The 15,554-nt window shown below is 37.0% G+C and overlaps 3 protein-coding genes across 6 annotated transcripts; 2 read left to right on the forward strand and 1 right to left on the reverse strand.

Annotated features, from left to right (window-relative positions):
- Positions 1–1,161: 1,161 nt before the first annotated feature.
- LOC137717950 (PHD finger protein ALFIN-LIKE 7) lies at positions 1,162–6,250 on the forward strand. The gene is made up of 5 exons (XM_068457461.2): positions 1,162–1,688; positions 1,806–1,838; positions 2,987–3,215; positions 5,488–5,614; positions 5,742–6,250. Exons 1-5 carry the CDS (start codon positions 1,592–1,594, stop codon positions 6,015–6,017), a joined length of 762 nt encoding a protein of 253 aa, XP_068313562.1. The 5' UTR covers positions 1,162–1,591; the 3' UTR covers positions 6,018–6,250.
- A 1,419-nt stretch (positions 6,251–7,669) lies between these two features.
- Positions 7,670–10,297, forward strand: LOC137718543 (uncharacterized). 3 transcript variants are annotated; one of them, XM_068458095.2, is made up of 8 exons: positions 7,670–7,836; positions 7,953–8,050; positions 8,232–8,290; positions 8,362–8,456; positions 9,237–9,345; positions 9,611–9,624; positions 9,736–9,837; positions 9,938–10,297. In XM_068458095.2, exons 1-8 carry the CDS (start codon positions 7,744–7,746, stop codon positions 10,076–10,078), a joined length of 711 nt encoding a protein of 236 aa, XP_068314196.2. In that variant the 5' UTR covers positions 7,670–7,743; the 3' UTR covers positions 10,079–10,297. The 3 variants fall into 3 exon arrangements, with proteins under 3 accessions (XP_068314196.2, XP_088555243.1, XP_068314195.2); XM_088699117.1 differs by having other exon boundaries at positions 7,673–7,836; positions 7,950–8,050; positions 9,606–9,624; positions 9,736–9,766; XM_068458094.2 differs by having other exon boundaries at positions 7,674–7,836; positions 7,950–8,050.
- A 116-nt stretch (positions 10,298–10,413) lies between these two features.
- LOC137718542 (heptahelical transmembrane protein 2) lies at positions 10,414–13,784 on the reverse strand. 2 transcript variants are annotated; one of them, XM_088699116.1, is made up of 4 exons: positions 13,395–13,784; positions 13,181–13,267; positions 12,983–13,073; positions 10,414–11,312 (listed from the first exon to the last, which is right to left on the reverse strand). In XM_088699116.1, the coding sequence occupies exons 1-4, from the start codon at positions 13,619–13,621 to the stop codon at positions 10,623–10,625; spliced, it is 1,095 nt and encodes a 364-aa protein (XP_088555242.1). In that variant the 5' UTR covers positions 13,622–13,784; the 3' UTR covers positions 10,414–10,622. The 2 variants fall into 2 exon arrangements, with proteins under 2 accessions (XP_088555242.1, XP_068314194.2); XM_068458093.2 differs by having other exon boundaries at positions 12,983–13,070; positions 13,395–13,781.
- Positions 13,785–15,554: the final 1,770 nt, after the last annotated feature.

The raw sequence follows: 15,554 nt of genomic DNA on the forward strand, positions 1-15,554 counted from the left end.
GTTCTTTCAACTTTTCCTTGGCTTTAACTTGTGTTTTAAAAAATTCTTGCATACTTTTGACTTCATACTCGGGTTTCTAGGTTTGCGCAATATTTTTAGTGTTATCTAATGAATTTAAGATCTTTTAATTTTTATGCAGATAACTACAATCTCTCATGTTATGGGTTCAAATTACCTATGTATGTGAGCCTCCCCGCATATGAAATCCTTACTCCACCATTGATTCGGAGTAGCCGGAATGGGTAGTAAATTTAGGTGTGGGTGATTGATATCGAATTAAGTTCACGAAACCAGATTATCGGACCAAATTACTCTGATACGCTCCAAATTGGTAGGCATGATTCATTTTACCAAGAAAGATCTGCTTGATCCTCCAAGAAGGGAAAACCTAATCAAACCTTGATTAGGGAAGTCTCGCGAGTATTTAGGATCCCTATTATAATGAGATTGACATGCGTCTCAAGCAATCATCAGCCTAAAAGGAAGAGATTTTCTCTAGGATTCACCTGGTTGATTAAGGATTACTATTCTTGTAAGGTGTCTTCTCTAACTAGTATAAATATACACCCCAGGGTTCAGATAAAATGTATCACGTACTACCTGCTACCTAGGTTCTTAAAATAATTTTACTAACTTGATCGTTGGAGAGTTCTTGACTAGTACCATACCAGTGCACTACAATCTCTACTTTCTTTTGCTGGTTTTTTATTATGGTAGTTAAATCTAAGGAGGTGCGAAAATTTGGTTCCAACAAGAGGTAAATCAAGCGTAGTCAAATTATGTAGTGTGCCAAGATTTTGATTAGTCTGAAGAACAACTCTACAATTGAAAGAAAAAAATTGCAAAAACACATTTTTTGTCTTCTCAAGAAAATAGGTTGTTTTTGAGTTTTTCCCAAGTGTGGGGTTTTTTTCTTTGGGTACAAGTGTGGGGTTTTAAAATAGGTTAACCAAACAAAAATTTTGAGTTTGTGTTTTAAGTTGAAAAGTTATATTCGAGTAAAATACTAAACATCCACTAAGAATTTATCCGAGTAGTTGTCAGGAGTAAACTCGAAGGACTACACTTTTAATCAATTTGGAACGTTAGAGAGAAAAATGATGAATTTCTAAAACGTTATGGACCTTTTGTGTTAGATGAATGAAAAAAATGAACAAAAACATTACGGACCATATGTGATTGATAAAATGAAAGGCTGTTCTAGGAAACATAACCAAACGGGCCCTTACCGCTAGCATTGCAAATCGGCGAGTAAAACCCACCTGAATATGAAATATCAACCCTTCCTTTAAATCCCCCCCATCATCCTATCCACCTCGTATTTGTATTTCTCTTCGATTCAGTCTCCGTTCGGTTGCAACACCTTTCTGGCTGTCTAAAACAAAATTAAATTTTATTTATCAACAGCAACAAATAATTAGAATCCCCAATTCACCAAACCAGCAAACCCTAATTTCCTAATCAGAAGTAGAAAATCCAATTCAATTCCACCATCATATCCCTCTGATTTTCCCTTGGCGACCCATTTCTCTCCAATAGGTAGCATTTGAGATTGAGTTGAAGAAATTGAAATTGAGGCAGAGGGAGCACAATGGAGGGCATACCGCACCCAATACCTCGAACAGTGGAGGAAGTCTTCAGCGACTTCAGAGGCAGACGCGCCGGCTTGATTAAGGCCCTCACCAATGGTTCGCCCGCTTCTCATTTTTTATGTTTTTTAACCTCTTAATTCTTTTACATCTCTCTACTTGCGTATGTGAATTTCCTTTCATGGTTTAACTTAAATTTTTGGTTCATTTTTGCAGACGTTCAGAAGTTTTATCAACTGTGCGATCCTGGTGGGTTATCTTTTCTTTTTCTTACGTATACCTTCTCTGTTTTTTGTGGTATAAGGCCCATTTTTGTGGTCCTTTCCATTCATATGTTTGTTTGTTTTAATTTCTAACTGTTGAAGCTTGATTTATAAAGTGAATTTGCTGCACCATGATCATGAATAAAAAAAAAAAACTTAATCGTTTTAGCTGTATTTTGTGCTGTATAACAAAATAAAAATGTAACTGCTATTGTGCAGCACTTCGAACACGAAACATCCTCTTATGCCCGTTTTCTATTACTAGATACCCCATCTTGATACATAAAGGCAAAGACACCATTCTTAGTGATAAGAAGTTTACTTACCAAAATTAACCTCTTCGAAGGGGCATTGAATTTTATGGCCTCCGAAACCCACTACACATGCCTACCGTTGCGGAGTAATGGTGCCAAAGGAAAATGACATAGTTTCCTGGTTGCTTTTGGTTGTTTGACTTCTGGCTATGGTATTGCAAATGTTCTATAAACTTAAGTCTAAATACATAAACTTAAGTCCAAAAGTAGGTATTTTTCAGATTTATCTTGCCTTTTGGGATGAGTTTCTGTATAGATGGAATACCTACTTTTCAAGTCAATCAGGGAACCAAGTTCGTTGGCAGTAAATCAATTAGATCATTGGAGGAGAATTTTCCACCTGTGTCGTGTTTTTCTCTCTTTTTCATTTGGTTACAGTAGTGTATACATTTAATTTTTCAGTGGATCTTTCTGCGTCATGCTTTCTTATTGGATGTTGAGCAGAACCACAAATTTTCCTTTTCTTTGGAGCAATATATGCTCTTTGCCTCGAGCTATGAAAATTTCTCGCCACTGGGATTTGAGAATTTTATATTACATGCAATTCTATGTTGTTCGGTACCTCTTACCTTATGTATTTGGACTTTGGAGTTATTAAGTGTTGACAAATTTAATAAATTAGTTTTGATAATTATCAAATTCCTCTCTTTTCTTCTATATGTAAGAAAATGCTTTCTGCATTCCTTTTTTAATTTATAGTTGTACACATAACCAAAATAGTATTTGATGGATGTTGAATCAGTTACAAGTTACAACGCGGTTAAGAAAGACTATCTTCCCTTTTGTTTGTTTCTTTTTAACACAAATGTTGTGCTTGCAGAGAAGGAGAACTTGTGCCTGTATGGACTACCAAATGAGACATGGGAAGTTAACCTGCCTGTTGAGGAGGTTCCTCCTGAACTTCCCGAGCCAGCATTAGGTATAAACTTTGCTAGGGATGGGATGCAGGAGAAGGACTGGTTGTCACTGGTTGCAGTTCACAGTGATTCATGGTTGCTTGCTGTTGCATTCTATTTTGGTGCACGTTTTGGGTTTGGTAAGAATGAAAGGTATGAACTTGGTTTTTCTCTGTATTTGCACAACTTATATTAGAAAATTTTAGTTAAAACAACTCACCTCTTAAACATATTCTATTATAATTGGGAAATGCACAAGCTGTATTCATGAGTTATAATCTTTTGTTATCATATTTCTATGTAGCACCAAGTATTGAATATATTTATTCGTCCTGAGTTATTCTTCTGCAGTATAGAGATCAAGCTGTTGTCTGGTGTATTGAATTTTATTTGTTACAGAACTTTTTCTACTTTAACAACAGTTGCTAGAACCCCAATTTAATTATTATTTTTTAAATCTCCATATTACAACCTCTAATGACTGTTTTCAAAAGCAGTAGAGAAAAGAGTTACCTGCCATATGAAACTTCAAGTCAGCTTTTTCTGTTGACATAACTATCAGCTGAATACTATGTCTTTTTGGTGCATCAGTTTGTGCAGGTTGTGGTATCTTATTATTGATAGTTACCTTGCATATGACTGCTAAGCTGTTTACATATTTTGTATGCATATTTGAATGAGTTGTTACTTTATCCGCATATGACATTAAGTGGCTGGTTAAACTAAAGAAGATTTAGAAGCTCTCTTTAAAGTTAATTCATAAATTCAATGCATCTACTTATAATAACCACGTTTTCTACCTCCTCCTTTTTATTTCTAGGCTATTCCAAGGAAAATGCTTTTGTTTGCTATCCTCATGGTTTATATAGCCTATCCATTAAATACTAGCATTTGATTATGTTGAATCAACTAATGCTAGGTATGTAGCAATACTGATAGACTTCTTGCATGGACTGTGTTCAAGTGGATGAAAGTGGAGGTCCCTTGCTGCTTCCTAATATGTTCTGCTCTTTGTTACACAGAAACGTCGTTTAATATAAGATATCTGCATATACTTTTGGGGTGCCTTTTTCACTCGCTCCACTGCAAAGCTATTTTGGGCTGCATTGGAAACCATGGAATTTTTTTATTGCATTATCTAGAAAGGTTGTCAGTATCTTCCTTGCCATAATGAAGTCTTCCTGATTGTAGTAGGTGAAAAATCATGTTCTTGGAGCAATCGCCTGCCTCTTTCACAACCCCACCCCCCCCCCCCCCTCTCCTTCTCTTCTCTTTGATTCAGGATGCTAAAAGGGTTTTAACCGTGGATAATTTTGAATTATTAAACAAACCTTCAACCAAACTGCTTAGAATAAGTCCTAGTGTCCTTTCATTACGACTACAAGGGCTTCTATCTTTTTTCTTTTAGTAATTTCGAGGTTTTCCTGTCTTCATATCTAAGTAGCTCAAGTTGATGCTATGAGCTACCTGCATTAGACAAGAGTGCTTACATGCGAGAATGATAGACGAATTGAGCAGAGATTGTTATGGTATTTTTATCTTACCTTATGATATTTGTGGTTTTTTCTTCTACTGAGAAGAGATTTAATTTCTTATAATATAGAAAATTGGTGGCTGGGATTCAATTTTGCTTGAACCAGCATTTGAGAATTTCATTGCTTGGGTACCTGAAAAGCCTTTAAATCCAATTGTTTTGCTGCAATATCTCGCTATATACGAGCATGTGTGTGTGTGTGTGTGTGTGTGACTCTGTGTATATGTGTATGTTGGTATGCATTCCTGTATGGGCAGGGAACTTGGGGGTTTAGATCATTTGCATAACTATATTGATGATTGATTTCAGATGATCTTCCTCCATCCACTTCCAATCTATTTTCCTCATTTTTGACTGTCTGTCATTGAATATTCTTGTGGATACCTTACTGGCCTAGCCTTAAATCTTGTCTGAAGACACATAGTTTGATGTCTGCATTTATTCTAAATTATTTACCTCATCATACATCTGTGATTTTTGGCTATCGTCTACAATCATGTTTGCTTGGTAATGATGGGTATTCTGAAGATATCCTAGAGGTTGAGAATGTCATAAAGAAGTGGTTTGCAAACTTCTTTTTTCTGGGGTCGGTGGTGTGGGAACTGATTGCAGATGAATACGTTATTGGGATTAAAGTTGACATGCAAAATTTTAACCTCAAGTTAATTATTTCATGATTAATCAAGATAGTTTCTATTCAGTACCAGTTATATGCAATCCCTAAGGTGTTGGACCAGTGGATTTCATTGACATTGATGGGATTGAGAATGTCAGAGTAGAGCCGTTCATGCTGTAGGATAGGGAAATATACCCATTCTGCAAAAGCCAAGTGATAGTTGGATAATATCATATGAAGGTGGTTCTAATTTTATTTGGCTTTGAAACTTGCAGGAAGAGACTTTTTCAGATGATAAATGATCTCCCCACCATATTTGAAGTTGTGACAGGAAATGCTAAACAACCAAAAGACCAATCTACTCCTCACAACAGTAGCAAGAACAAATCCAGTGGAAAGGGGGTAAGATGTGGACTAGTTTTCGTGATATGATTTTTTTTGTTTTGTTTATATGTCTTCCTTCTATAGCCATTGTTTTCCCCTTATAATTAATCCTATCTCTTTCTTTGTTGGTGCTGCCTTTAAACAGTCTCGGCAGTCTGAGCACCCCCAGAGCAAAGGAGTAAAAATGTCTCCGCTGCCTAAAGAAGAGGATGAAAGCGGGGAAGAAGAAGAAGAAGATGATGAACAAGGCGCAACTTGCGGGGCTTGCGGAGACAACTATGGGGCTGATGAGTTCTGGATTTGCTGTGATGTGTGCGAGAGATGGTTCCATGGAAAATGTGTAAAGATTACACCTGCAAAGGCTGAGCATATCAAGCAGTACAAGTGCCCAAGTTGCAGTAGCAAGAGGGCTAGAGTTTAAATCTAGGTTCTGAACGTGGAGAAGAAAACCAATCAAAGAAAGCAGATGAGGGTTTACAACTATCATTACAATTTGGAGTAAAACAGAGTCAGTTGTCTATCTTAGTTGATGAATTTGAATGATTGCAAATGGGATTCTTCTAAGTTTTGCTACTCTTTGCTATTGTTCTTCTAATTTTCGCAGGAATTTGTTTCTAATATGAATAGTCAGCTATAAATATGTTCGTGCGGTCACCTGGTTTGAGTTTTGATGCATTTATTTGACGTCTATATGCTTTGTTGTCCATGCTGTTTTCTATTCTTCTTGGCGGCTAGCGTTACATTTTAGCAGTATTGGTACGATAACGTGTTTTACAAGAAAGCACAGATGTTGAGCAAGTTCTTTGTGCAGTCGTGGAGTAACCGTGCATGCTGCCTCTCTGGTAAGTTGCTCCAAGATATCTAGTTGTGCTTGTGCTGGAGGATTTGGCTTGGTTACTGAGGCACCAAAGTTGGGGGAAAAAGTGGATCATGTTTACTTGGAATTGCTCTGCTCCAACGTTAGGGAGGGGACTTGGGATGAGGAGTACCATCTCCGAGTGTAGCTCTTTGATTACATTTGTATCATGTTTATTAGGATTAAACTTCTCTGTCTTTTCACAATTCACAATTGATGAACTCCGACTCTCTCTCAAGAATGCAATGAAAATTGCAAATTGAATCAAACAGGTCGCACACATGTTGTGCAATTGCAAATTGCGATTATTTATATGCCTAAAACCATCATTTCGTGTACACACCATTACCTGATGATCACCATATTACCACGTACGGCAATCAATCATTTCGTGTCTCCGTTACGCAATTGGTAAATGAAATCCGCACACATTGTTTTCTCTCTCTTATTTTTGCACATTTTGTCCATTAATTATCATTTTATTCATCCAATTTCAAGTTAAAAAAATAAATAAGGGTGTACGAGCAAAAAAACATCGCTTTTATTGAAATTATAGGGGCGGCTTCTATTTGTACATTAATATTGGAACTTTTGTTTATACAAGAGACAATCTACACCAAACAAATCTAGATTGCAAGGATGACATTTCAACTTGAGTGCAAAGCAAAGAGCACGTTGCCCTTGCGAGCTTAACCAAGTTCGTTGATTTTTTTTATATTGACAAACTATAGTATAGTCTATGTTAAATTTATTCAAACTAGGACAAGTAGAATTCAAACTTGGGTGCAGAGAAAGAAATTAGAATGTACTCAGTACTTTTGACTAAATTAAAGAAGATCAAACGACATAAATTAACAAGGGGTGTGTGGATAGCACACCCCTAGTAAAAAAATTAGACGTGTGAATATAGAAAATGATAAACACGTATCATGTTTAGCCTCTTACGCACTTATTAATCTTGGATGTTGATTATGTTTGATTATGTTTGACATATTCAATTCGATAGCTAGAAAGATTTTACACTAAAATTTTGTGTGAAAATCATTTATCTTAATTAAAGAATTATTTGTGGCTATTATGTTACATAATGTGTGCCTCACGATTTACCCGTCAGCGGTCACGATTAAATTATGAAAAAGTTGATTCCTGACAGCAGGATCTAAGGTCAACGGCCAGGATCTAAAGGCCTGGTAAAGGTCAGAAAAAAGCGATAAGAAAAAGATTGACCGTCCCTATGTCTTGACAAACAGAGACTCTAGTTGCAACCCGCATTTTACAACACCAAAGCGGCATGGCGATGGCGTCAATGTCTTTGACGATGAACACCACCACGACGATGACGACATCAAAAGTATCTGGATTCCAGCCCCTTCGGCTTCCCAAAGTAAGAAACTTTCAATTAAATTCGCTCGATAATGTTCAACGGTTCAAGTGAGTGAGACATATCATGGTCAAGGTTGTGTGCGCCAATTTTAATGGTTTATTGATTTTCTGCAGCAGCGGCATTTTTCTGTTTCCAATCCTGTCAGAAGATACTGCGGTTCCCTTCTTCCATCATGCCAATACGCTTCACAGAATCCCAATCTTACGGTTGAGAAGTATACTGCTTATGCTTATCTCTGCAAACTGCAAACTTTTTCTGTTTTTTTCTTTCCCTTCTCCTTTTACATATCTACATCGTATAGCTTATTACAATTTACATGCTAATTGAAATTTTCTTGTGTTAAACCCTTTTTCGAATAATATTTCAATCTTTTTGAGTTGATTATCGTGTTGCAGTCCTAATAACTCTGGCCACGCTCGTTTATCCAGCCCGATATATGCAGCTGCTGGTTCAGGTTCTGTTTCTTCATGTTTTCTTGTGTTTGTAATTAATTTGAGAGAGTTATTCATTGTTGTCGTTTTGCAGGTTTAGAGGCATCAATTGGAGATGCACAAGGCAATCTGATAACCTTGAAAACAGCAAAGATTGTTGTAGAGTCCCAAGACGACAATAAGATACAGGTGACTTTGCCGTGCAACATCCAAGTGATACAGAATTACAGCATGCATGCATTTTGTCACTGTAACAAGTGACATATTTTTTTCTTCTGATTAATTGTAATACCTTATGCATGTATGCGAAGGAAGGATACAATGAGGTAGGTTTATGTTGGTTTAGGAAAACACAAGTAACATTCAAGGTAACCGGGAAATTTGATTCTAGAACAATCTGTAGAAAATCTTTTACGTTGGATGCGCATTGGAACTAAGGTGGTCCCAAGGCCACCCAGAGTCCGGGAAATGTACATGTGAAGGTCTTTCAAGGACTCTTTGAATGTTCGGTATTGGTCTTTTTTGTGCCCACCAAGTGTTTGATGTAATGCCTGCTAGGCATGTTTCGGCAGCATAGGGCAGGTTGCGTCGAGAGCGCTTGAAGAATTCTCTTGATAACACTCATCAGATTGTTTCAGCATACGTCGCTATTTGTTGACATGTGTGCAACATTCGGCTGTCGACAACAAGTTCACCAAGTGTTCTAGGAAATGCCTCAGTGTATAACTGAATTTTTTTTGCGCGCTTCGCCCTCTGTTTCTATTTAAAAACTTAGACTTTTAACACTAGGACCCCCAGTGTTTGAATTCTCTTGGAGTTAGAGGCTGCAGATAAATTGTTCCCATTATCGTGGAAAAGTTTATAGCAATATAATTGCCTGATTGTGGCTACGTTTTTTGCACTTTATGTTTCAAAGGCCTCAGGAGTCAGGACCTTATATTGCAAGTTGTTGTGATGTTCCATTGCCAGGTTAGAGTAGACTTGACTGGAGACGACACACAAAAAGTTTTTGATAGGGTTTTGACAAATTTGGCACGCACAGCACCACCAGTTCCTGGATTTCGCAGACAAAAAGGAGGTAATAGTCTTAATGTTCCCCTGCCACCGTTGGATTAATAGTAACCTACTTACCTAATGGCTCTGCTGCATGCTGATACTGCTGCAGGAGATAGATAAGAGAAAGTGTATCTTATATTTTGAATCATTGTGGAAAGAAGCTCCAGAAATGGCTCTCCAATTTGGATGATGTCTTCTTTATATACATGCTTAGCAACTTTTGAAATTTTGAGTCCATAAGTTTTAACTATAAATTATCCTTTTCATGTGCTTTGGGACTAGTGCAGGAAAAACATCCAAGGTTGGTTGGCTTTATTCCTGATAACAGCTTAATGTTGAATTTCATCAGTTGGTTTCATTTGCAATTAAGCTAATTGTTCTTTGATGGCTAACTTAAAACTTTTCCGAGCAGGTCCCGAAAAGCTTTCTGTTGGATATACTTGGTAAGGAGCGTGTCACCAAGTTTGTCATACAAGAAATAATAAACTCTACTATGGCTGATTATGTAAACAAGGCAAGTCACCCACTTTCACTGCGTGCGTCTCTTTCTTATCGTATAATTCTCTGTCGCCAGCCAACCCGCCCAACATTGTCAAATCTCTGTTTGGTTTCAGGAAAACTTGACTGTGAAGGAAAACAAAGTCAGCACCACTCAAACAGCTGAGGAGCTCAAACTGTTGTTCACTCCAGGAAATGAATTTGGATTCAATGCTACACTCGAGCTCGAAACTTCAGAATTGGAGACGCCAAGCTGAATCTCGTGAGGGATGGTTATTGGTTAAACTTGCTACTTTCTAATATTTCAAAGTGTTTAATCATGATATCTTTTTGTTTTTTGGGACAATATCATGATATCTTTTTTGTAAATGGTTATGGTAGCATCCTCTAGTGATAATCCACGAAAGAAGTGGAAAGGAATGCCTCCTCGTCCCCGTCCCTTCACAAATAGAAATATTTGGATGCTGACATGTTTACTTTAGCTGTTTTTTTTTGGGAATCTGTTGGAGCGATATTATTTTAAACTGTAACACGAAAAACATTACACAACTAAACAGTGTCGGAATTGAAATTGTATTCGGACCAGGAAAACTGAAAAACTGCTGGTGGTTGATACGAAATGATATCATCTGTTCTTAACATGTATAATCCATCAATTATGGATGTTAAAAGTACAACATTTTCAGTAAACATGCGTTGCGTGCAGCCATTTTCTTACTAATATGCAAGGCTAAAGAAACTAATACAAAACCTGGTGCCAGAATGATTGTACCCCTCACCAGTCACCACCCCAAATGCCACCTAATATGAACAGGTTGGTGATCCTCGGCGAAAGTCCATTAAAACCAGAGTAGCAGCGCTATGTGTAAGTGCGCCTAGCACAACAAAGATGTGGAAGATCTGATGACTGTGCCCTACAATATCAAACTTACCGGGCTTCCACCGTTCTGGTATTCTAGCGACATAGAATGCTGCTCCCGAAGCATATAAGATGGCCATAACAAGTTCATAAGCCAAAGCAACAATTATATGTTGATTGCCCCAATGGATAACTAGGGCATGAAGCGCAGGAATGACTCCGGAGAAACCCATGGAGAGGAAAAGGGTAGCCCTAAATGGGCGGAAACGGGGTCTAGAGAGACTAGGCGAAAGAAGGGTAACAATGACGAGGATCCCGAGCAGAGATATGGAAGAAAGGTAGAAAAAGCAAGAGCAAGGGTTGCAGGAGAAGACATAGTAAATGGGAGCAAAAAAAGAAGAGACGATCATAAGAGAGATGCCGACGTAGTCTAGGCGCCAGAAAAAAAAATTGAAGCGTTTAGAGTGACAAGCAAGGAGGTGGGAAAGGGAACTGCAGACCAAGCATCCCATAGCTCCACCTAGGAACACAAACCACGGCCACATTGTAAGCGGATTAATACCATCGTAACCAACTTCTTGGTTTGCATTCGCTTTCGCATGAATGATTGATGATGCATGTCCCTCTAAGTCCTGCCTCCAACAATAAAACCATACATATAATTAAGGACATGCTTGAAAATATTTTTAAATAACTTAAAGTGCTTTAAGAAAGCACTAATAATGAATTTAACCTTGTCAATTTAACTTCTTTTTGTCTAATATTCTAGTTACCCAAAGGGCAATCTATGGGGCCTATCTTTATTTTTAATTTGTTACAAAATATGATTAATTAGAAAAGCAATAATAGTGATTTTAAAATACAACAATACAATAATTCTAAACCAGACCTCGTTATTTACCACTTTACTCGGCTAATACTATTGTATTTGCATGCACTCCAATATGTAGTACTTCTCTCCATAAATAAGTAAGAGGTTTGAAATTTGAATCACATAAATAACAAATTTTATTCCTTATTATTATGTCTACCTTCACTTAGACCAAATTTCCACTTTTTCTATAGAATATCATTATTTAAATTAAAAAAAAAAGAGTATTTATATGCACATAATTATATCGGAAAATGATTTCCAAACACTTATTTTATTGTTCTCCACATTCATATTTATGTTTATTTATTCAATAAGGAAGTAGAAATAAATGGAAGTGTATAGAAATAAATAAGAAAGTAGAAATATTCAATGAGTTTTGTATATTTTTTTTAGTATAACCAATTTGCTTACATTTTACTAGGGTGATTTTGTATCATTTTGTTACTTTTAGCTATATATAGAATCAGTTTTATATATTTTATTAGTAGAATCAGGTTGTATCATTTATTACTTCTAAATATCTGCAAAATCAATTTTGTATACTGTATTAATAGAATTAGCTTGTACACTTTCAAAGAATATCTTGTGAAAGAAAAAAAGTTTAACTATTTATATAATCAGTTTAATTATACACGTGGAATTAGTTTAACTATATACGTGGAATCAGTTTTATATATTTAGTTAGTAAAATACATTTGTATACTTTCAGAAAATACTCAAACCAAAAACCAAAAACTTGAAATCACAATCGTTCTTCAAATAAAAAAAAATCATAAATTTACAGAATAGGAAGAACAATAGGAGGAGAGAGAGAGAGAAGTACGAAGGAGAAGAGCCAGAAAGAAAGCGATACGGAGGAGTAGGAGTAAGGGAGAGAGAACAGAAACGTACGAAGGAGGAGAGAGAAAATAAGTTACGCAAGAGAAATGAGAGGAAAGAAGAATGGAAGGAAAAGAGAGAGAAAGAGAGAGGAATCATCTTTAATATGTTATAAGAACAAAATTGTAAATGCAAAATAATAATAATAATAATAATAATATATCACATGCTACGAGAATAAGTTTGGTGCTCAAAGTTGGCAGGCAACACAAGACAAGCAAACGGGACAGACGTTGTGAGACCCACACCCCGCGTCGGATTCTTTATAATTGACTGATTCTAATTCCATGACCGCGTGGAGGTGGAAGGACTAAAATTAAAAGGCAGATTGTCTGTGCTCATATTACAATGTTTTTTCTATTTTTTTTTTTATATTGTGTGGTTTAAATTACGTCAATATTTTATATTAATTTTTTTATAAAGATTATAAGAATATTGACTTGGTTTAACGGATGAGAAGATGGGAAGGGCATGGTAAAACGAGGGCAGACAATCTGCCTAAATTATCCCCAACTCGTAAAAAAATTAAAAAATAAAAGAGTGACTGACCGGCGAACGAGGAAGAAATGCATCCACATTGTGAGAGGAGGAAGAGGAGGAGGAGACATTGATCGACGGTCCAGGAACCGCCACAGCCCTGCTAACGTCGCCGGCCGGCATATTTACCCACCAAACAGAAAGCAGCAACAGTGAGTGAGTTGTTGTTGTTGTAATTACAAAAATGCCCGTGAAGTGAGCAATGGTTACCTGGAGAAAATGTGCAGCTCCAATAGTGAGTTGTTGGTCAAGGTCATGACCGTCAGTCCCAGAAATATCAAAAACCCCACCAAGTGGCTGCAGCACAAGTAATTAGAAGTAGGCCAGATGTTAGAGGTAGTTAGGGAGAATTAAGCAAGTAAATGAGTTAATTAAATAAAGAATGGAGGGAAATGAATCAAGGCAGGGAATGAGCGTAGCGTACGTCCAGATGTTGAGGGTTTCGTTGTGGCAGGCAAAGACGCTGAACAAGAGATCCTTCAGGGGCCACTCGCATCTGTAATAATCCAATATGTACTCGTTGTCCTTCATGTAGGGCGGAAGCTCCTCGAACTTCCTCAACGCCATCGTCTTGGTCTTCTTCTTCTTCCTGCTACTAGTATTACTAGTACCAGTACCCCACCATTCCATTCGCTTCCTGTGATTGCACATGATCTCTCTTTCTCTCTCTCTCTCTTTCTCCACTCTCTTGTTTTCTTTGTTTCCTTTTCTTCTTCGAATTTCTGGTCTGGTCCCTCTCTCTCTTTCTCCTCTTTGATTTACATTTAAAGGGAAGTAAGTGGGTGGGCTGCTTTCTTGCGTGCCACTTGCCTGGTTAGACTTTGAATTCAAACTACATCGAAGTCAAGGGAGTTGAGCTAGCTTTAAGCTCTAGGCTGTACGTAGCCACACATTCTGTATTGGAATATTGCCAGGGACTTAAGCCATCTCCAATCAAAGGGTCCAAAGGGTCGAAAATAATCCGAAAAGTGTCTCCAACCGAGTGTCAGGCTAGAGGGCTCATGGGCCCCATGGAATCTGAAAGGACGAAAGGGCTGGCCACATGCAGCCAGCTAGCCAGCTAGCCCCGAGTTGGTTGGAATTTTTTTACTAGTGTCGGTTTTGTTGTCGGTTATAAATGACAACAATGCTTCTAATAGTGTCGGCTCTATCCGACAAAAATTAAAAAAAAAAAATTGAATCCAACAACTAGCTGACGTCAATTAGCTAGCGTCAGTTACCATTGTATTCAATTTTTATTTTCTTTTCGATTTTTTGGGCCTTTTTTTTTTTTAATTCTTAAAAATTCTAAATTTTTTTATTATAAATACCTAAATCATTCATTCACCATTCCTCACAAATTTTTCACCATTTCAATTCTCATATTTTCTTACCTCTTTAAAAAATATTTCCTTCAATTATTTTAATAATTTTCAAATGGTCTCATCTGCAATAAAAGGTAAGGCTTGGACCCAAAAAGAAGATGAAGCTCTTTGCAAGGCTTATAGATGGGTGTCGGAAGATAGTGTGAGGGGGAGTTCTCAAACAAGTAAAGGTGTTTGGACTCGTGTGTCCAAAAAATACTTAGAGTTCTACGAATGCACCACTCCACTGAATGTTCAAAACCACGAGAGTTGTTCTTCAAGATAGAAGAAACATCTTCACCCAAGTTTGAACAAATGGCATCAAGCACTGTTAACAGCCGCAAGTAGACATGAAAGCGGCGCTAAGTACTACGACGAAGTAAGTGTTTTCACAATTTATTTTAAATATTTAATTATATTACATTTACTTTCTTGAATTACTTTCCTTTAATTTTTGTAAATACATTTAATTTCAAAAATTAATTTCCCTTTAATTTTTGTAATTATATTTTCTACATACGCCAAGTGGAGGAATTGTATATAAAGGGCAATTTGAAACTCTTTCAGTTTCACAGTTGTTGGGAAATTTGTAAAGGGTGGGTGTTATTTGAAGATCCACCTCAACATAGAGTAGGTCCTACGCTGGTGTTCGGAACTGCATCCTCAGTTGTAGATATGGAAGAAGATGGATCTCCTACCATTCAACAAACAAGGGTAGAAAATCCGTCTTTGGGCGAAGGTTCCATACCTAGGGTTATGGAACGAAACAAGGCACGAAGGTTGAAGGAAAAGGGCAAGGCAAATGATGATTATGCCGCTCAACACGAAGTGGCGGCCTCATTAAGCTTAATAGTGGAGCAAACTGCCCTTGAGGCAGAAGAAAGGAACCATATGCATGAATTACGGGCCAAACAAATACAAGAAGAGATTGATGATAAGAATATGGAAAGGAACATTTCGAATTACACTCCAATGAGTAAAGCCTATTTTGATAGGAAAAAAAAGAATAAATTATGACCCGATAACAGTTGTTTACCTCTGACTATACTTCTACAATGACTGATGAATATGATGTTGATTATGGATATTAAATTTAAGTTGTTGTAGTTTTTAAATTTAAATAATAAATTATGTTTGGCCCTCAGTTGGAGATGGAAGCAAATATGACCTTATACTGTTTATTAAAATATTAATTTCTTGGAAGGCTAAAGGGCTAAAACAAGCCCTCTAGCTAGCCCTTG

This window comes from Pyrus communis, chromosome 8 (assembly GCF_041283825.1).
Source record: "Pyrus communis isolate YQ-2024b chromosome 8, ASM4128382v1, whole genome shotgun sequence".
Taxonomy (NCBI): Eukaryota; Viridiplantae; Streptophyta; class Magnoliopsida; order Rosales; family Rosaceae; genus Pyrus; species Pyrus communis.

Excerpts from the sequence above, each read along its gene's own strand:
- LOC137717950 (XM_068457461.2), top strand. The coding sequence starts at position 1,592 with ATGGAGGGCATACCGCACCCAATACCTCGAACAGTGGAGGAAGTCTTC. Across the intron at positions 1,839-2,986 it reads TTATCAACTGTGCGATCCTG|AGAAGGAGAACTTGTGCCTG; the intron begins GTGGGTTATCTT and ends TTGTGCTTGCAG. Across the intron at positions 3,216-5,487 it reads GGGTTTGGTAAGAATGAAAG|GAAGAGACTTTTTCAGATGA; the intron begins GTATGAACTTGG and ends TGAAACTTGCAG.
- LOC137718543 (XM_068458094.2), top strand. The coding sequence starts at position 7,744 with ATGGCGATGGCGTCAATGTCTTTGACGATGAACACCACCACGACGATG. Across the intron at positions 7,837-7,949 it reads AGCCCCTTCGGCTTCCCAAA|CAGCGGCATTTTTCTGTTTC; the intron begins GTAAGAAACTTT and ends GATTTTCTGCAG. Across the intron at positions 8,457-9,236 it reads AAGACGACAATAAGATACAG|GTTAGAGTAGACTTGACTGG; the intron begins GTGACTTTGCCG and ends TTCCATTGCCAG.
- LOC137718542 (XM_088699116.1), bottom strand. The coding sequence starts at position 13,621 with ATGTGCAATCACAGGAAGCGAATGGAATGGTGGGGTACTGGTACTAGT. Across the intron at positions 13,268-13,394 it reads GAAACCCTCAACATCTGGAC|CCACTTGGTGGGGTTTTTGA; the intron begins GTACGCTACGCT and ends CTTGTGCTGCAG. Across the intron at positions 11,313-12,982 it reads CATTTCTTCCTCGTTCGCCG|GACTTAGAGGGACATGCATC; the intron begins GTCAGTCACTCT and ends TGTTGGAGGCAG.